The following is a 17,518-nucleotide window of genomic DNA, read 5'->3' as shown; positions in this document are numbered from 1 at the left end:
ACAGACTCTTTAAATGAGTTGCATGTCAGGAAGATGAGAAGGGTTGCTAGGTTTGAAGAACAGTGTTCTAGGTGTATGAAGAAAATCACTGTGCAAAACAATCACATTGGTTTGGGGCATCAGTGTAACTACTTCTAATGTTTAGAGTTCTCCGGCCTGCCATCATGGCCATCCTTGTGGAAAGATATGAAAAGAAGGAATGTCAACTGGGCATATACTAGGCAGTATTTCTGATGTGAATAAATTTTACAAAATTAACATTTTTTTGGCACCTGAGATTTGTCGTTGGTCAGCAGAATACGGAACCAGGTGCCATCGTGTGACTCAATTGCATAGTTATTTGAGGTAATCTTAGAACATTGGTAGAGTGAAGCTCTGTACCTCAAACAATCCTGAAGAAGGAAACAGTTCTACCTGCCTCTACATGAAGGAATCCTCCAGCCACCTAATGTGGGATATGATTTTGACTGGGCAAAGATGTGTTACATTTGTTTATGCTGCAGAATATTACTATAATGGTGTGAAACTGTGCTACTTTTGTTTACGCTGCATTCGTTTAGCGATGTAAGGATGTGTGTTTCATTATGTTAAGATGTGTTGCATCTGTTGCACCTTGCCTGTATCCGGCACCGGGTTGGTCTAATCAAAACCTGAATGGCGAATAGCTAGGCAGGAGATGATAGGCAGGGCTGCCAGACAGAGTGAATAAACAGGAGAAATCCAGGCTTCAGAAAAAAGAATGGAAGGGGCAAGAAGACGAGCAGAGAACAGGGGAAAGAAAAGGGGCCATCCACCCAGCCAGCCACGGAGTAAGAAGGAAAGAAAGATACATCAAATAAATAAAAGTAAATGTGTAGAGGCAAAATGTAGAAGAGAAACAGGATACTTTCATAAAATATGGTTTTTGAACAGAAAGTCATTTAAGAAAAAAAAACAGTACAAACAGGAGTTTAGAAAGCCTCCGTTCTTGAAATTTAAAGCCTATGCTTTGAAATAACTTGTTCGACGCAAAGGAAACTGGAATGTGGTTTCACAATAACAATGGTTTTCTGGAAGATTATATGGGACCGCAACTGCTTTTCAATTCCTCCCTCTGTGTTGGAAAATAACTCCCTGTGAAACTTGCCCAGCTTGAGTGGCATGCTATCCAACAGAACATGGCAATGATGCATTTAGGATCCTCAGAGGTGCAGCTGGAAGAGGTCATGCAGCTCTGGTATATTCTAGAACACCAGTTTGGTGAAAAACAGTCACCAGGAAGTATCTGTGGCAAGCTTAAATTAGAATCCCCTCCCCACTAGCTTTATACATAATTTCTGGAGCCGCCCTGCTAGAGTCTCATGCCCCTAATTTAGTTTCTGGATTCAGTGTGGGGATCACGTAGAATCTTCAGACACAGAATCTGGGATGGGGCCTGAGGTTCTGCATGGTGACAGCTCCCAGGGGATGCCACCCTGATCTGGAACCCCCATCTCCTGTGGCGAGAATCTGCACAAGAGGCCTGAAGAATCAACACCCCCAGGAAAGGAACCCAAGAAGAAGACAGATACTTGAGTTCCACCCAGAACTACTCGGTCTGAAGTTCTAGATGGAGGCCGAGCACTCTGCGCTGTGGCAAGTCTTCTAGGTGACCGAAGCACTCCCCAGTCTAAGAACCACGACCTAGAAAACAAAACTGGGGGAAAAAAGGCTAGAGAGGAGGGCTCCAGTGTCACAAAGTAATGACCTATTGTAGAAATAAAACAGGAGTAGAGAAAGATTAGATTCTGCCTTAGTCAAGGTTTCTATTGCTGTGAAACCATGGCAACTTTTAGAAAAGAACATTTATCTGGGGCTGGCTTACAGTTTCAGAGGTTTTAGCTCATCATCATCATGGTGGCTTGTAGGCAGATCCGGTGCTAAGAATCCTATATCTTAATCTGCAAGCAGCAGAAGGAAAAACTACAAACCACGCCGGGCGTAACTTGAGCATATGTGAGACCTCAAAGCCTACCTCCACAGTGACACAGTTCCTCTGACAAGGCCACACCTCCTAACAGTACCACTCTTCTATGGGTGAAGCACTCAGATACAGAAGTGTATGGGTCATGCCTAGCAAAACCACCACAGATTCATTATATTCCACCCATAATAAGAAATAATTGTCTCAAACAAAACTTTAAAAGTTTGCTGGAACTTCGACTTTTGTGTTATTTGCTCTTGAAGTGTCATAAGAAATCATACTGTAACTATCCACCTAAGAAAACTATAATACGTCTAAGTCTGGGTATAGATATGCATATGTGGCTGAAACAAAATTTTCTCACCTGGGCTGACAATGCTCACGCCAAGAACCAAAGGTCACCTAACAAAACTCCTGCACCCGCACTGTGAGGAACCACTGTGGTGGTTTAATCAAGAATTCCTCCATAGGCTCACATATTCGAAGCCAGGTGGTGGTAGCACAGTCTTTAATCCCAGCACTCAGGAGGCAGAGGCAGGCAGATCTCTGTGAGTTCAAGGCCAGCCTGGTCTACAAGAGCTAGTTCTAGGACAGCTAGGACTGTTACACATAGAAACCAGTAGCCTTTAAGTTACCCGTGTACTTGGATGTGGCCTCTTATACTATAAATGCCTATGTAAAGTGCATGTCAGATCTCTCTTCAGGCTGTTGGATTTGGTTCCTGTTTCCCCGTTTGAGCAGAGGACTATGGTCTGTGAGTCTACCCCTAAATAAATAATCCTTTATTATACTCAATTCTGGGCTAGTGTCCATCATCACAGCTCCATCACCAGTGAGACTGCCTGGGCTTGAGAAAGTGAGTGGTTGACTTGGGTTTGGGAAGGGGAGTAGTCAGCTTGGGTTTGAAAGCCAGTGGCTGGCCTTGGTTTGGGAAGGTGAGTGGTGGGCCTGGGTTGGGAACACAAGTTGTCACATTGAAGAGTATTTCTCAAACACTGCACCTAACCCTCCAATTTGCTTCCAAGCTAGAGAAAGGGGGCAATCCCTGATTATGGGCACGTGGCTAGAAATTGTATTTGCTTCTAAAAATGTCTGCATACTTATACGGGAATTAAATTAATTTATGGGACCCAAACTCATCATTTTCTTGCCTTGTATCATACACTACATTTATATCCCAAATAATAAAAATGTGCCCTAATCTCAGAGGTGATGTTTTTAAACAGCATCTCTGTGACCCTTAACTATAAAATGAGTGACTAAGTTCCCAGAGAACAAATGTGTCCCAAACACACTGTGACGTGGAATCCCAGAAAGCTGAAGTGAGTAGTAGAGATACAGGAGGCAAACTGAAAAGACTGATAATCTCTTTTCATACCTTGTTTTAAAAACAAAACAGGCTAGCCATGTCCTAATCAACTTGTAAAATTTCAAACACTCGTTGCATCCTTCTTACACCACCTCCCCTCCGTCACCTTCAGGTTTCCCTATAGTCCTGTGTTTGCCAAGTCCCAGGACTGCTTTTGCTATGGTTAGGCATCTTCTTTGTGGAGATCCGCAGTATCTTCGGGATTCTTCCCAGTGTCTCCTCTTCCACAGACTCCGCCCCCACCTCCCCACCCGCGGCGAGCCTGGGCTCTCTTGCCAGAAGCAGTCTCTAGACAGCTGGTCTGTACTTCTTGGAAATGAGGTCGTAGAGGGTGGGGCTGATGGATGCGCTCAGATAGAAGAGCTGCAGAGCGACAATAGGAAAGTATTGAGAGTAGTGCACCATCCTTTAGAGTTTATGTAAATGATCTGCCAACTAGGAAAGGCACCCAACAAACTGAACGCCGGGAACACTACCACTGCTTAATAAGACACAGGCACTGGAATTAGCAGACATTCAAATAAAATAAAGCCCCATTCCTCCCCTGCACCTGCAAGAGTAAACAACAGCAAAATAAGTTAGAACCTTTACTTAAACAGATCCTCAGGCTAGCCCCCTCCCCCCAAAAAATCAGGTTGTAAATTGCATTGATGTATGTTTTCTAACTGTACATTAGGATCACAAATGTATAAGCACGATTTTACACCAGAAAGTACCCCGCCCCCGCCGCTGCCCCGGTTTTGGCATCTGCTTTAGAAATATGTTCTGTTTTTTGTTGCTTAACAATTAGCAACAGGTCTGCAGAGTGTGGGTTTTTATTATTATTATTATTATTATTATTATTTATTTATTTATTTATTTATTTTTACTTGATTTGCTTTAGGCTCCAGAGTAACTTAACATTTAACAGAATCTTCAGCAATAGGCCTCATCTTCTCAAAGGAACTGGAAGTAATGCCCAATTGCAAACCTCTCAGAGACTGAACGAGCTCCCAGTTACTCATGCTGGATGGCAGCGACTTCAGAAAACCTTCCCTGTTTCCGAGTTTCCCACTCCCAGGTGCGCCCCTACATGCACTGGGAAACAGATCTACAGGTGGAGGTGAGCAATGCTGTTGTGCCTAACACGGCATTTGGAGAGCGGGCAGCATCACTTACTCAAGACACGGGACTGTCTACCCTTGGCCCCTTTACCGTCAGGCCTCCCCAGGGCCCCAGCTTTTCCACAGCTAGTGTCTAGTGTCCCATGAGCCCTCAAAGGATGCTGAAGCCCAGGAAGGGCAGGAAGAAGTAGGCAGTGGTGACCCACAGCGTGACCGTCGGCACCTCTAGCTGTGCGGGGTCTGGGAGGGCACTCGCGGCTGAACAGTGCTGCAGCTTCCGCAGCCTCGGTTCCGAAAGACGGAGGAAACAGCGCCGGTGTCCACGAGGACCCGAGGGTCAGAGGGACCCGGAGCGAGGGTTTGAATCTGCTAAGTGCAGTTCAGGTCTAGGTCTGCAGAGAGGCCGGGGAGAACATCTAGCGGGCGACACTAGAAAGAAGGGCCCAGCTGAGAGCACGGCGGTGGGCTCTCGGAGGACCTGCGCTCGCAGCAAGCGGCTGATTGCCCAGCAACGCTCGACGCTGAGTGCGGTCACGTGCAGCAGCGTGACGTAGATGCAGACCTTGACCAAGCAGAGAGGCTGGCGACAGAGAAGCGCTCCGAACTTCCAGGGTCTCAAGTGCCACGGGCGGTACAGGTGGAACGCTAGCCTCAGCGAAATAAACAGATCGGACACCGCCTTGCCGCCCAGGTCCTCATGTCACGGTAGCGCCCGATCAGCAGCACGGTCACACCCGTCACACCCAGGGCGAACAGGCCATGGTACACCGCGGTCACCTGCACCAGCGCCCGGAAAGCAAGGCCGAGCAGTGATGCTCATCACACGGTCGTAGCGAGCCCCACAGCGGTTCCCCTGCGCCTCCGGGCTGTCGCTGACGTTCCAGGGCATGCCCGTGGGCTGTCTAAGAGGAGAACCCGCACTCAGCACCCAGAACCTGCAGCAAATGCGCCTGGAGAGATGGTGGGTTCACTACGGGAGTGCAGTGGCCTGCGAGCAGTTTCCGCCTCCCAAGAGGGCAGCCTCCAGTACCAGCGCAGATGCAGTCTCCCAATCCCCAAGTATTGCAGGACAAGCCCTGCGACCCTGGCCACATCTCAGGAACCATGAGGGCCCTTCTGAGGAGCTAAGCCCAGAGGCTGCATCCTGAAAGTGGGGGAATGCTCCTGTTTTAAGAAAGCCACAATCCTAACTAGGTCTAGTTAATTGATCCTTCGACAGAGCTGCTGCCTGACGGTGAATGTGTCTCACTTCTGGTCTCTGCACAGTTCTTACATCTCTCATAAGTTTACAAATTATGGATCCCCCTGTTATGCCCAAATCTGCTAAGTCCCCTCAAGGCCTACAAGGAAACCAAGTCCCATATGTAAAAGCAAATAGCCTTGATTTCAATCAAGTTTGCAAACTCGGTCTCTCTGCACTGCCAACATATTGGAATAACAGGAGAGCTCCCTAGCTCAATTAGAATAGGGTTTTATAGTAGTAAAGGTGGGAGTGAGGGGTTTCTGAAGTACAGGACCTCTGATTGGCTGACATTTGTCTAGGGGTGACCTGGTGAAAGTGCACTGGCAGGTGATCCTATCTACAATGGTTGGAATGCCAGGCATTTCCTTTGAATGGTCTGTTCTTGGGTGGGGGTCTGGTAATCTCAGCTTGTGGTTCCTCCTGCAGCCAGGCTTTGTCTCAGGGCTAAACTACTGAGACCCCAGCCTCTTACTAAATTTATCAATGGCCGAGTCCTACTCTGGCAAAGACCTTGCTTTGGGTGACCTGTCCATATTTAGCTTATTATGGCTGGCCCCCACACCCCCCCCAAATCCACAATCAGAAACAAAAAGAAAACCTCATCGCTGAGAACTGCAGTGTGTGTAAATGCTTTCACACCGGGTCTCTTCCCGGCCCATGCACCAGTTTTGTAAAGGTCTGTTTTAGAATTCTATTCATCCTTTTTACCTGACCTGACTCTGGGGTCAGTAAACACAATGTAACACCCTATGAGTTTTTAAACTAAAACAACACAAGACAATGCCAAGGTGATTTTTAAACATAAAGCAAAGAAAGCCAGCCTACAAACCACAATCCCAGAGAATTTAGTAGATGGTAGATCTTATCTTTTAAGAACGGCATTGTAGGAGGAGGGTATCTGGAGGAGAGGGAAGCAAGGGAGGGGACTGAGAAGAGCAAAGGGAAGGGAAACTGTAGCTGAGATGTACTGTATGCGAGAACAATTTTAAAAAGAAGGAAAAGGAACATGGACACTGTGGGGGAAGACTGGAAAAAAGCAAGATTAAATCTCAGCAGAACACACACACAAAAAAGAAAGAGCAAAAACGTAGGAAAAGGTGAAAACCGGATGTATTATGAGTCTGCTGCTTGCAGTCTGACAATAGCCAAGACTTCCCATCAGTCTAGAAAAAATAGCATCAGGATTATACATTCCATCTGACTCAGTTAGTGGTGGTGGTTCTCCACGTAGCATCTCATAAGGGGCGAGTTTAAATTGCCCTGGGGTGTTCCAAACCCGGAACAGGGCAAAGGGAAGGAGGGCTGTCCAGTCATTCCCGCAGATCTCTTCCCAGCCCATGTACCAATTTTGTAAAGGTCTGTTTTAGAATTCTATTCATCCTATTTATCTGACCTGACTCTGGGGTCAGTAAACACAATGTAATTTTAGCTGCTGTTACAGCAGGACTACCAACAGTTAGCCACAGAGCTGGAAGCACAAAGTCTATCAGAAGTGCATGGGTTTCCCAGGAAGTCGGTTTGGATTCACCTCGAACAGCATTGTGCCAAATCCAAGGAATACCCAACAGTTCCACAGAGCCTGGATAGCAAAGTAAAACAACCAACTACCCCAGGACGTGGCCAACTCCCCAGTTTTCTCAGCTCCATCCTGAGAGTCTGATGTCTCAGGTCAGCTAGAAGCAGTCTCGAGAACAAAGAGCTCTCATCCCCACCTCACCTTTTTATAAATCAGAGAAGGATGTTAGTATTTAGACATCCATACTGGCCTGACTTTAGGGTCCTCAGAACATGTCCTCAGCTGTAGCCACTAAGAGCACCTCCTGGGCACATTCGCTACATTCCCTTTTGAAATGTGGTGGTGTCCACCTCCTCCCTCCCTCCCTCCCTCCCTCCCTCCCTCCCTCCCTCCCTCCCTCCCTCCCTCCCTCCCTCCCTCTCTCCCATCCTCCCTTCTCTTCTCCCTCCCCTCTCTCTCTTTCTCTCTCTCTCTCTTCCACCACTCTTGTCTTCAGGGACCAATTTCTGCTCCCCTTTGCCCCTTTTCTCTCCTCTTCCAATAAACCTCCCATGTAAGCCCTGTTACATGGTGTGACTTCTCTTCCAGGTGTGTTTTAAACAACCCCAGGAGACCTCTTAGGCCTTTGACGGACTAGGATGTCCTGATTACAAGACCTAGTGCATACTACTTGAGCCCTTGCAATATTTTAATTCAATCTTTAATGGCCAAGAGGCTGTTACTTGGGGCTGCCCAGTGCATTGGTAAGGCCAATGAGCACTGTGGCCTCTTGCTAGGTGCAAACTAACATTAGTAGCCATAGGGAGAGCTAAGTAGAGCTGGAGTCTGCTGGAAGTCTTCCAGAAACTAGATTAGGAGGGCAGGTGAGAAAGGCTTGGGGCAATGTCTACAACTGGAATTTTACAACTTCATAGGTTTGGCCTCTTCTCCACAGAAGGACGGTTATCTGCGGCAACCATGGAAAGGTGAACAGCCACAGCAACTGACATGTTTTGTAACACATCTGCTACTTGTATGTGCAGTCCCGTGGTTAGAAGCCACAGCCTTGCACACACTATGCTGGGGCTTTACTACTGAGCTAGGCTCTCCCCAGCCCACATTTCCTAACATTTAACAAACCAGATTTGGGAAATTTTAGGTTTCACACTTTCAGTATGTCTTGTAGAGCAGGAAAGGTAGGGCAGGTCTGGGGCCCTATCCCCAGAGGCTGCCACCTGTAGACTGGTGTCCACAGCGTGTACCCACAGCTCTCCCTATTCTCAGCCAGCCACTGCCTTCTCACCCAGCCTCTTAGTTCCTAGACTCCAGGTGTCAAGAAATGGTTTCTGTGTGTGAATGACTGTATGCACTGCTCAAGACAACTCGCTAAGGGAGTTCTCCTGCTATGTGGGTTTCAGGGATGGCTCTCAGGTCCGCAGGCTTGCCTGCCAGTGTCTTCAACTACTGGGCCATCTTACCAGTCCAAGAAAAGGCATCTTAAGCAAAGCAGGCTCGGGAAGAGGAACCTGGCAGGGTGACCTAGAGCTCGCTTCTCAGTTAACAAACCTTTAGGATGTGGCCATCTGTCAGGAGCCGTGTCCCCCCAAATTATTATAGGAAGCACCGCCGTGAGGAGTTTTTGCAGAGGGCTTCACTTCTCAATTGTATTGAGAATAGTCTCATTGACAAAGCCTATCCCACACCCAAATTAACTGTTAATAGAGAGCTATCTGTTAACGGAACCTGCCTCACATTCCAAACTATCTAGACAACTAGGTGGGTCAACTTGTGACTTCCTGACCAAGGAATCGTGACCTGACCGATCGTAACCTCTTGGACTACATGACCGGCATGGACCACATGGCAAGACCCATGCCCCAGCCCCCCAAGCTCCTCATCCAGGGGCTATATAAGCTGTAACCATGACTCTAATAAATGGAGGCTTCGACAAATCTGCCTAGCCTCCTTCCCCTTATCAGCCTATGTCTTTCAGGTGGTGCCTCTCCGTGACCATGGAATAACTGACCAGCCAGGCGGGTTACAAACCCTAGACAGAGTGACCCGCCGAGGCGGTCTACAGCCATCACATGGATCTGGGCTCAGGTGTCTCCAGGTTTCTCTGTATTGCAGGACAAATGCAGGTGATGGCACAGCTTCCTGTAACTCTGCAGGGGACGCTCATCTCAGCTACTCCTGGGAAACAGGCAGGCTCAGTGTGGCCAGGGGTGAGCTTACCCCGTTCAACTGTGAGATGAAAAGCTGCCATTGCAGCATCTAAACATCCGAAGGTTCATCTGTAAATGCTGACTGTTTGATGACCACAACTGCGTATTTATTTATTTATTGGTCAGTTTTTCCCCCTGTGTTGTTTCTATGATCACCAGGGAAAAACTGGGCATGGTGGTGCACACATACAATTCCAGCACTTAGCAGATGGCGACAGGACTGGAGTTCAAGGCCAGCCTGGGCTACATGATAGATAATAATGACTCAAAAAGCAGAAACATAAAGAACATATGGGAGAAAATGATGACCTAGACAAAAGGATTATAACATGACAACATCACCTTTTTTTGATGGTAGAGGATCAGGGGTTTTAAGCCAGTTTTGTGTGCTTGTCTCCTTGGACCACCACACGTGAGGCCTCTCTGCTTCTTCTTCATCTGCTTCACATTGGTGAAAAGGTACTTGTGTTAGAAGCTAAGCCCTGGAAAGCCAGCCAGAGGCAACAGGTGCAGTGCTGTGCAGGACTCTGATGGCCTCCACAGGATGTTCTCGTCCATGTTTGCTACTGTGGAGTGATGGTTCTGATCCCTTTGCTCACCCTCGATTTGAAGCTTCACTGTGGCACCATGCACACGGCACAGTGGCAACCAGGGATTCGCTAAACTAGCAATGAACTCTGGAGGAGGCCTGTGGGGCTGAGTAGTAGTGGGGAACAAGGGAAAGTTGAACTTTGCAGTGGAGCAGAAGGCTCTGGGCTTCTGGTGGTGGAGAAATGTTAACAGATGACGAATTTGGGGTCAGGGATTTTATTCCGCCTAGGAAAATGTTTTGTTTTCTTTAAGAATCTTGCTGCCCAGCATGGCATTTAACTTCTGCCTCTGCCTCTCAGTAGATGGGACTAGAATTTTCTTCTTTTCTTTCCAATGGGAAGTTTATACCAGAATCAGCTTTTACGTAATGTGAACAAGACATTTAAGGAATTGCACAAGATGAATTCATTACGACAAAGCTTCTAAACTCTTTTATTTTGAGGCAGGGTCTCACTACATAGCCCTGGCTGGCCTAGAACTCACAGGCCCACTTGCACCTGCCTCCTGAGTACTGGGGTAAAGCTTCTAATTCATTCTCCAGTCTACTGGTCTCGTACTTGAATAATGAGTATTTGTTTGCGCAGGCTGAAGCTCAATACCATGGGGGAAACTGTTGTGAGTCCCTTGGGAGGGAGGAGATAGTTCACTTTCTTACACCGGCAGCCAATGGTGAACTGCTTATGAATAAAAAAAAACCCGTATCTCAAAAAAGAATGATACAACTTTTATTTTCCATGGATTTTACAGATACTTTTGCTACATATTTATGTATTCTTACGAGATTATATTTTTTCACTTGTATGAAGCTCAACCTTATACAATTTTAAGGTGATATGTTTGGTAGTGTATCTATAATCTTTAAAAAGTTGAGTTTTTGGAATGTACAGTATATGAGGTAAAATCAAGATTACATTAAAAATTGTTTTCTCCTCTGCACTAACTTTGCAGTGAGGCTCAAATGGCGAGTACACTATTAAATGACATTTACTATCAAAAATAGGAGTTCATTTGAATTACTATGAAAAACATAAGCCACTGTGTGGCACATTTTACCATTTTAGACATTCAACTATATAGAAATCTCTGGGCTCTTACACTCAGACTCATTTGTACTGCCAAATGTGGCACTTTGAAGAAGTTTCTAGAAAACAATCATAATCGCAGTTGTTTGGGGGACAAGTCATCACCCTATTTGTAAGAGATTAAATAAAATGTAAACATACAGTATATTATAGTGACAGAGTTTTCTTACCACTTGGAGAGGCCAAGTTTATCTTTTTTTTTTTTTGAACAAACGTTAATGTGTTTTCTACAGCGCAGATTATTTGACATAAAACAATTACAATACATGCCCATTCTACTACAAGGGAAGTTCTTCAGAGATCTTCAAAGCACAAAACATACGTTTCTTTTTGACAGACAGAGTGCTTAGTAATCACTAAAATGCAAACCTCAGCAACTAAAAATTAGTGATCCACTACTCTAAAATTCAAATAATAAATTAAAGAAGCTAGTTACAGATGTCTACATATAACAGATGCGATAAAACAAAAATTTCATATAAATTCATTGCAGACTGTATTATTACTGGCAGTCATTGACATCGAGGCGAGATGTACAATGCGATACAACAAAATTCAATCTGATCATCCATCAACTCACAAATGCAAGCTCACAAGACAGCAATGAACTATGCGATTTGCAAAGTGCTCTAATGCAACGGTACCCACATGCAATCAACGATTTGGAAGAGTATCCAAACAGACATTATACATTAAACATTAGTTTCTCAAGAAAGAAAGCAGCTTGAAGTTTACTGGTGCAAATTAATTTTGTCTTCAGATTTGGTACCCCAAACAAAAAGGTTGAGTTTGATTAGAAATTCTGATGGCGACGGCAGTAGTTATAGGAGATGCTGCAAAAACCATTGGGAGTCCTTCCAAGCTAGCCTAGACCAGATGACAAGTGTGGACACGTGTCTCCTTACCTGACAGTCTGAACACAGCCCATATGCACATGGATGCACTTACGCACCTACACACACACACACACACACACACACACACACACACACACACACACACACACAGAGTTTAAAGGCCCAGAAAACAAGGAGCTTAATGAGATTCAAATTCAGTTACTATTTAAAAGTTCTCTGCTCTCCAATCCCAAATAAAGAGCAGTACTTCTGGGGTCTGTGCTTTCTCGGACTTAACTTGTGAACTCACGGGTAGTGTAAGGAGAATTCCACACTCACCAAACAGGAAGCCTTTTCTCACTCAGATTCCTTCATTCAGTTCTTGTTTGCTAAGCCCTCCAGTTATTCATCAAAATCCCACTTACCAAACAATTAAGACAAATGAGGAGGTAGAAATATAGCACTAGGTTGCTTTCACAGCATCAGACTTGAACAAGTTTCGTAGAGCACGTTAGTGTAAATTCTAGTCAATCTGAAATCCCCACATGGCGATCATGGAGACAAACAGACGTGGTTATCACTGTTACACTTACGCTAACTGGTCAAGACAATCACAAATGCTGCCCTTTAGAAAGTTTGTCCTACTAGAAGGCATATCCAAGGGGGGTGGGGAGGAGGAAAAAAAAGGAAAAAGGGGGGAAAAGTCCCAATCAAAGATCAAAATGAAAAGCTCTCCCCAAAATGATGTTTCTGTGGCTGAATTCTCATGAAGTACCAGCCTTTGCCTAACAACATAAGCACTGAAAATGCCAAAACCAAGTTTCAATATAGAGTCTCAATGCCAGTGCTAAATGCCACCATTTTGTAAAAGCAATATAGAAATAATTTTAGTACATGACAAAATAAAATGTAATACAGTGTTAAAAATAAAGTTATATTTTCACTTGATTACAAAGTACTGAATGATAAAGGCAATCAGAATGGAGGAAAAAGCAAACAACACCAGGATGATGGCAGCACACTGCTCGTCACTGACGGTGCGCCTGGTCCGCACACTGTCCACAGTGTCTTTGTTGGCGCTGGCCGGCGGCTCTGTCCTCTGGGAGATGAAGAGCACTGTGGTGCTGTAGGGACCTACCAGGTCCTGGTGCCCTACAGGGTCTTGGCATTGGCGAATGGCACACACGCGAAAGCGATATTCACAGTTCAGCTGAAGGCTGGAGTACCGGAACGAAGTGTCAGGGCCCCTGTAAATCTATTAAGGAAATATTGGAAGAAGATTGGGGTAAGAAGCCTGGACAGAAAACATCAGCACAGTCACGTTCTGGATACTTTAGACATAAAGGTTATGAGTATTGCTCATTTCATCTTTGTGTACGTGCGGTGTGTGGACACCGCACATGCAGGCCAGGGCAACACTCTGTCTTCCACCACTCTCTGCTTTATTCATTATTAGTTTCTGAGAATCTCTCGATGAACCTGTCTCTATCTTGATGATTCTCCTGTGTCCACCTCCCAAGCTCTGGGGTTTTAGGCACATGCTGCTGCACCTGGTCATTACATGGATGCTAGGGCTCGAACTCAAGCCCTCAGCTTGATGGCAAGTACTTCACCCACCGAGTCATCTCTTAGCCTCAACTTGATCTTTTAAATGACGTTTTGTAAACACTCCACCTATTAAAGTACTGGCTAGTATGTTGCAAGCGTGAGGATGTGAGATGTGGCCTCACAGTTTACAAGAAAGTTAATCAAGTACAGAGATCAATTCCCAAGCATTTCCCTGCTTTACTCAAGCAAATGAAAAAGAAGTCATCTTTTCTTGTTCTTCATGAACTCATTGTATGAGAGAGGAGATAGTATAATCTTGTTCACCAAGACTGTCTAGGCAATGAAATTCTGAACACTTTGAAACATCTATCAAATCAAACAACAGCAGGGAAGTTGTCTACAGGATTCTACTGTGAATCACTTTGTCAACTTTAGAGAGACTGGTGACTTGGAATCAGAGACTGGTGACTTGGAATCAGACTAGAATCTTAAAACCTAACTCGTGGTCATGCCTTAGAGGAAAAATAAACATTGCAGGGATCACACGGTTGTCCTAGGGAAGAGGAAGTCATCTACCAGAGCTGGCTGCCCTATGACCCCATCCCTGCATGGAGGCTTCATAGCTCGGCGAGAACTCACCTCAGTGCACTAGGCACAGTGACAGCTAATGCTACGGCAGTTATGAGACTAAGGAGAACCACTGCTTGTTAAAGCGCTAGCAGTGCCCAGCTGACAGCAGAGGTTCACAGACATTATCATTCTCACCAGGGAGCCTCTGTTCATTCTACCAACAACAAAACCAAGGCTCAGAATGTCACGCCTCTTCCTGGTGGCTTCCTTCAGCGAGTGGTGGCCTACAATTCACATCTACGGACACCTGCATGTGCACTGTCAAGCATTCTGCCTGTCCCAATTATACCTGTGTTGTAAATCTAACTTTTAACAAATAAGTTTGCTCTCAAGGAAGCAGTGTTAAGATCTCATCTCATTTTTTTGTAATATCGCCACAATCCAGCATGTGGTAGGTATCTAACAAATTAGTAAAATTAATGACGTCAAGTAAAAATGTAGATGCTGACAAGAAAAAGGAACTTTTATTACAAGAAGCCATGAGATGAATCTTAAGGAAATGGTAAAATGTGTACTGATCTGAGAAAGCAAATCAGTGTTCCAAGAAAGGACTGTCTGAGATATGCCAGAATAGCTTACATAGTATAGAGAATGTCAATGTAAAGCGGTACATACATATAAAATCATTTTAATAGAAACATGTATTTATCTTACTATGATGGAGTCATTTTTAATTTTTGTCTTTTTTTTTCTTTCTGAGATGGGTAGGATCTTGCTTTGAAGCCCAGAATGGCCTTGAACTCAGAATCCTGCTGGAGCGTTAATTAATTTTTTGTTTTTAAGCTTTGGGCTCTCCCACCATCATTTTATCTTCAACTGAGTATGATAATATGGCTAGGGAAGAAAAACCCTCAACAAATGGCTTGAGTGTGACAAATGACAGGATGGAGCAGAGAGTGTGTGTGTAAGAATACACTGATGGACTAGTTTGAAACTCTTGGTTTTTTGAGACAGGGTTTCTGTGTAGCCCTGGCTGTCCTGGAACTCAGAGATCTGTCTGCCTCTGTCTCCTAGTGCTAGAATTAAAGGTGTGTGCACTGTGCCTGGACCTAAATTTAGGTTTTTAACTCAAAGAGTCCACCTTAGGAGTTGTGGCATTAGTGCCTAAGGAATGCCTATCATAAAACTGTGTGAGGGGCTGTAAAGGGAGCTGAGTTCTTGCTGTAGAACAGAGTTGTGAGGCCCAGATACTGTCTTCCATGGGCCTAAGTCTAGGTATCAGTTTTGAATATGAGTTGGTATGTAAAAAGGATACAGAGATAATACTGACTGCTGTGGACACTGAAGACATTGGGAAGAAGATGATGAGATCACGTTTTCAGTTCTATGTGGAGAGCTTGGGAGGAACACAGGGTGGTGTCTTACAGGACCAGAGGCACAGAACTGAAGAAAACAGGTACTTGCTACAAGTAACACAAAGGGCTTACATATCCCAAGAAGCTGTTCAGTAAGCCTGAAGGGCTTGAGAAGAACTGACTAAGCCTTAGAGTTCAAAGAATTGAAGCAAGTTATAGCATGCTGACCCCTTCTCCCATTAAATAATTGAGGCCTCAGGTCAATGATAATGAACTCAATCTCTTACCTCTTTGCATTAATCTTATCTTCTAAAAACTCATTTGGTGGTCACATAGATTTAACTTATCAAGGACTCACACTAAGACTCAAAGCAGCTCTTATCTTTTAAGGACAAACATATATTTACCTTTGAAGCTGTCATCAAACAAGAACAGATTTTGTTATTTTTCTGTGAGATTTTCCATAATCTTGGAATTAAATACACAGTGTAATTTCTATCAGTGATTTTGGAAATACAGTACTTTTGTATGGGATAATGCAAACAACAAAGGCTTGATGCCAAAACCACCAAAAACAAATCACTTAAGTATTTCCTTAAGATACAGCACTAGGCACTTGATTACATTTAAAATTCCCAATGTATAAGCATACTATCACAACAGTGTATATATGGTCACATGATATGATCCTTGCCCGACTTATGAATACTTGTAAGTGGTGGTTTTGTGTACTCTGAGGAGCACTGCTTTTAAGAAACTCCGGAAGCTGGGTGATGGTGGTGCACGCCTTTAATTCCAGCACTCAGGAGACAGAGGCAGGTGGATTTCTGTGAGTTCAAGGCCAGCCTGGCCTTCAGAGAGTAAGTTGCAGGACAGTCAGCTACACTGAGAAAGAAACTCAGCCTCTGTCTCAACACTCATGCTCCGCTGTCACTTCTCTGAGTGACACTCGGATGACAGTGTGCCACCACTTCCGTGTGTCTGAGAGTGGTTTGGAACTGACCAGAAAGAAAAGACAAAGAAAGGCAAGTTTATCGTGTCTGTTTGGCTGAGATCACGTGGTGGCATGGACTTCCGCTAGGACTTAAGCCGCTGGCACTCCTGCTTCTCAGGTCTGCGGGTTTGTCTGCACTGTAAAAACACCAGTAGCCTTCCTGGGCCCCAGGTTCATGGATGACAGACTGCAGAAATGAGTAGCCTCCACTGAGCAAATCCATCCACCCAAATACATGTCTGTGTATCCCACTGGCTCTGCTTCTGCACAGACCCCCCCGCTAATGCTAACACCTACAACCACTAACAGTTCATGTACTCTTGGCCTCTCTCTCTGAGTTTCAAAGGTGGACCAGGCCTGAGTTGGCGATAGCTCCTAAGTGTCTTTGAAATTTGGTCCCTCTTTCCTGAATGGAACTTCCCCATTACTAAGCACAGTCCTTGATGAATGCACTGAGCTGCTGGAGCAACCAGGCCTGTCAACCTCCTGGCTCTTCCGTAAGGGACTCACATACAGCTGCTCACGAGAAATTCAAGGTGACTTTCCAGCACTTGCAAAACCTGCAGGTTGTTTGACTCTTTTGAAGGTGGCTCTGTCTTCCTTTCATACTCCACATGCCACCTTCTTAGGCTCCCAGGAACGCCATTTGAATGAATGCACTTCTGAGAGGCCTGAAGAGCCACTAGACACCTGACTTGTCTAAGTTTACCGAGGACCCTCCCTCCTAGCCTCTAGTGAAGACAAGCAATACATAGGGGAAGCATGTGTACAGGGAGAACGGCAATACAGCAAATCTGTTCTTGAGAAGGGGGCAACTAGACAAAGTAAAGTCAGGTGAAGCACAGGCCAAGAGGGCAGCAAGGTCTGGGCAAAGCTACCAACTGACGAAGGGATGAAGAAAGGTAAAACAATTTGTTTCCGAGCTTGGCCTAGGGTTATAGTACCTGCTGCTGCCAGGACTCAACCTTACAGGTTAATCAGGATTTTATAGGTTGGCTGGGAAACTAGTAATTTAAAATAATAATCCTTTTCTTAAAAATGCCTACAGCTGAGAACAGAGACCCATCAATACCTGGTGTCTTCTACTGAATCTCACACTTGGGAGTTTCCAGCCCTAAGACTTGGTTGCACGGCTATTCCTCCAGCCTTAGACTCCCCAGAGCTA

The 17,518-nt window shown here is 45.1% G+C and overlaps 2 protein-coding genes across 3 annotated transcripts in view; both read right to left on the bottom strand.

Moving 5' to 3' along the window:
- Positions 1–3,419: 3,419 nt before the first annotated feature.
- Positions 3,420–5,303, bottom strand: Mlnr (motilin receptor). Its single transcript, XM_057786676.1, is given in 9 exon segments — positions 3,420–3,721; positions 3,724–3,738; positions 3,741–3,767; positions 4,553–4,661; positions 4,663–4,780; positions 4,858–5,104; positions 5,107–5,217; positions 5,220–5,276; positions 5,279–5,303. Coding segments are annotated over 9 exon segments (1,011 nt in total).
- A 5,402-nt stretch (positions 5,304–10,705) lies between these two features.
- Positions 10,706–17,518, bottom strand: part of Fndc3a (fibronectin type III domain containing 3A) — a 136,155-nt gene continuing 129,342 nt past the window's right edge. For both annotated transcript variants that reach the window (XM_057785943.1, XM_057785944.1), the window contains one exon: positions 10,706–13,141. In XM_057785943.1, coding sequence (XP_057641926.1) covers positions 12,827–13,141 — 315 coding nt within the window. In that variant the 3' untranslated portion in view covers positions 10,706–12,826. The remainder of the gene's footprint in view (positions 13,142–17,518) is intronic.

Source organism: Chionomys nivalis, chromosome 12 (genome assembly GCF_950005125.1).
Source record: "Chionomys nivalis chromosome 12, mChiNiv1.1, whole genome shotgun sequence".
NCBI lineage: Eukaryota > Metazoa > Chordata > Mammalia > Rodentia > Cricetidae > Chionomys > Chionomys nivalis.
The sequence above is the reverse complement of the archived record's forward strand: the minus strand, read 5'-3'. Positions and strand labels throughout refer to the sequence as shown.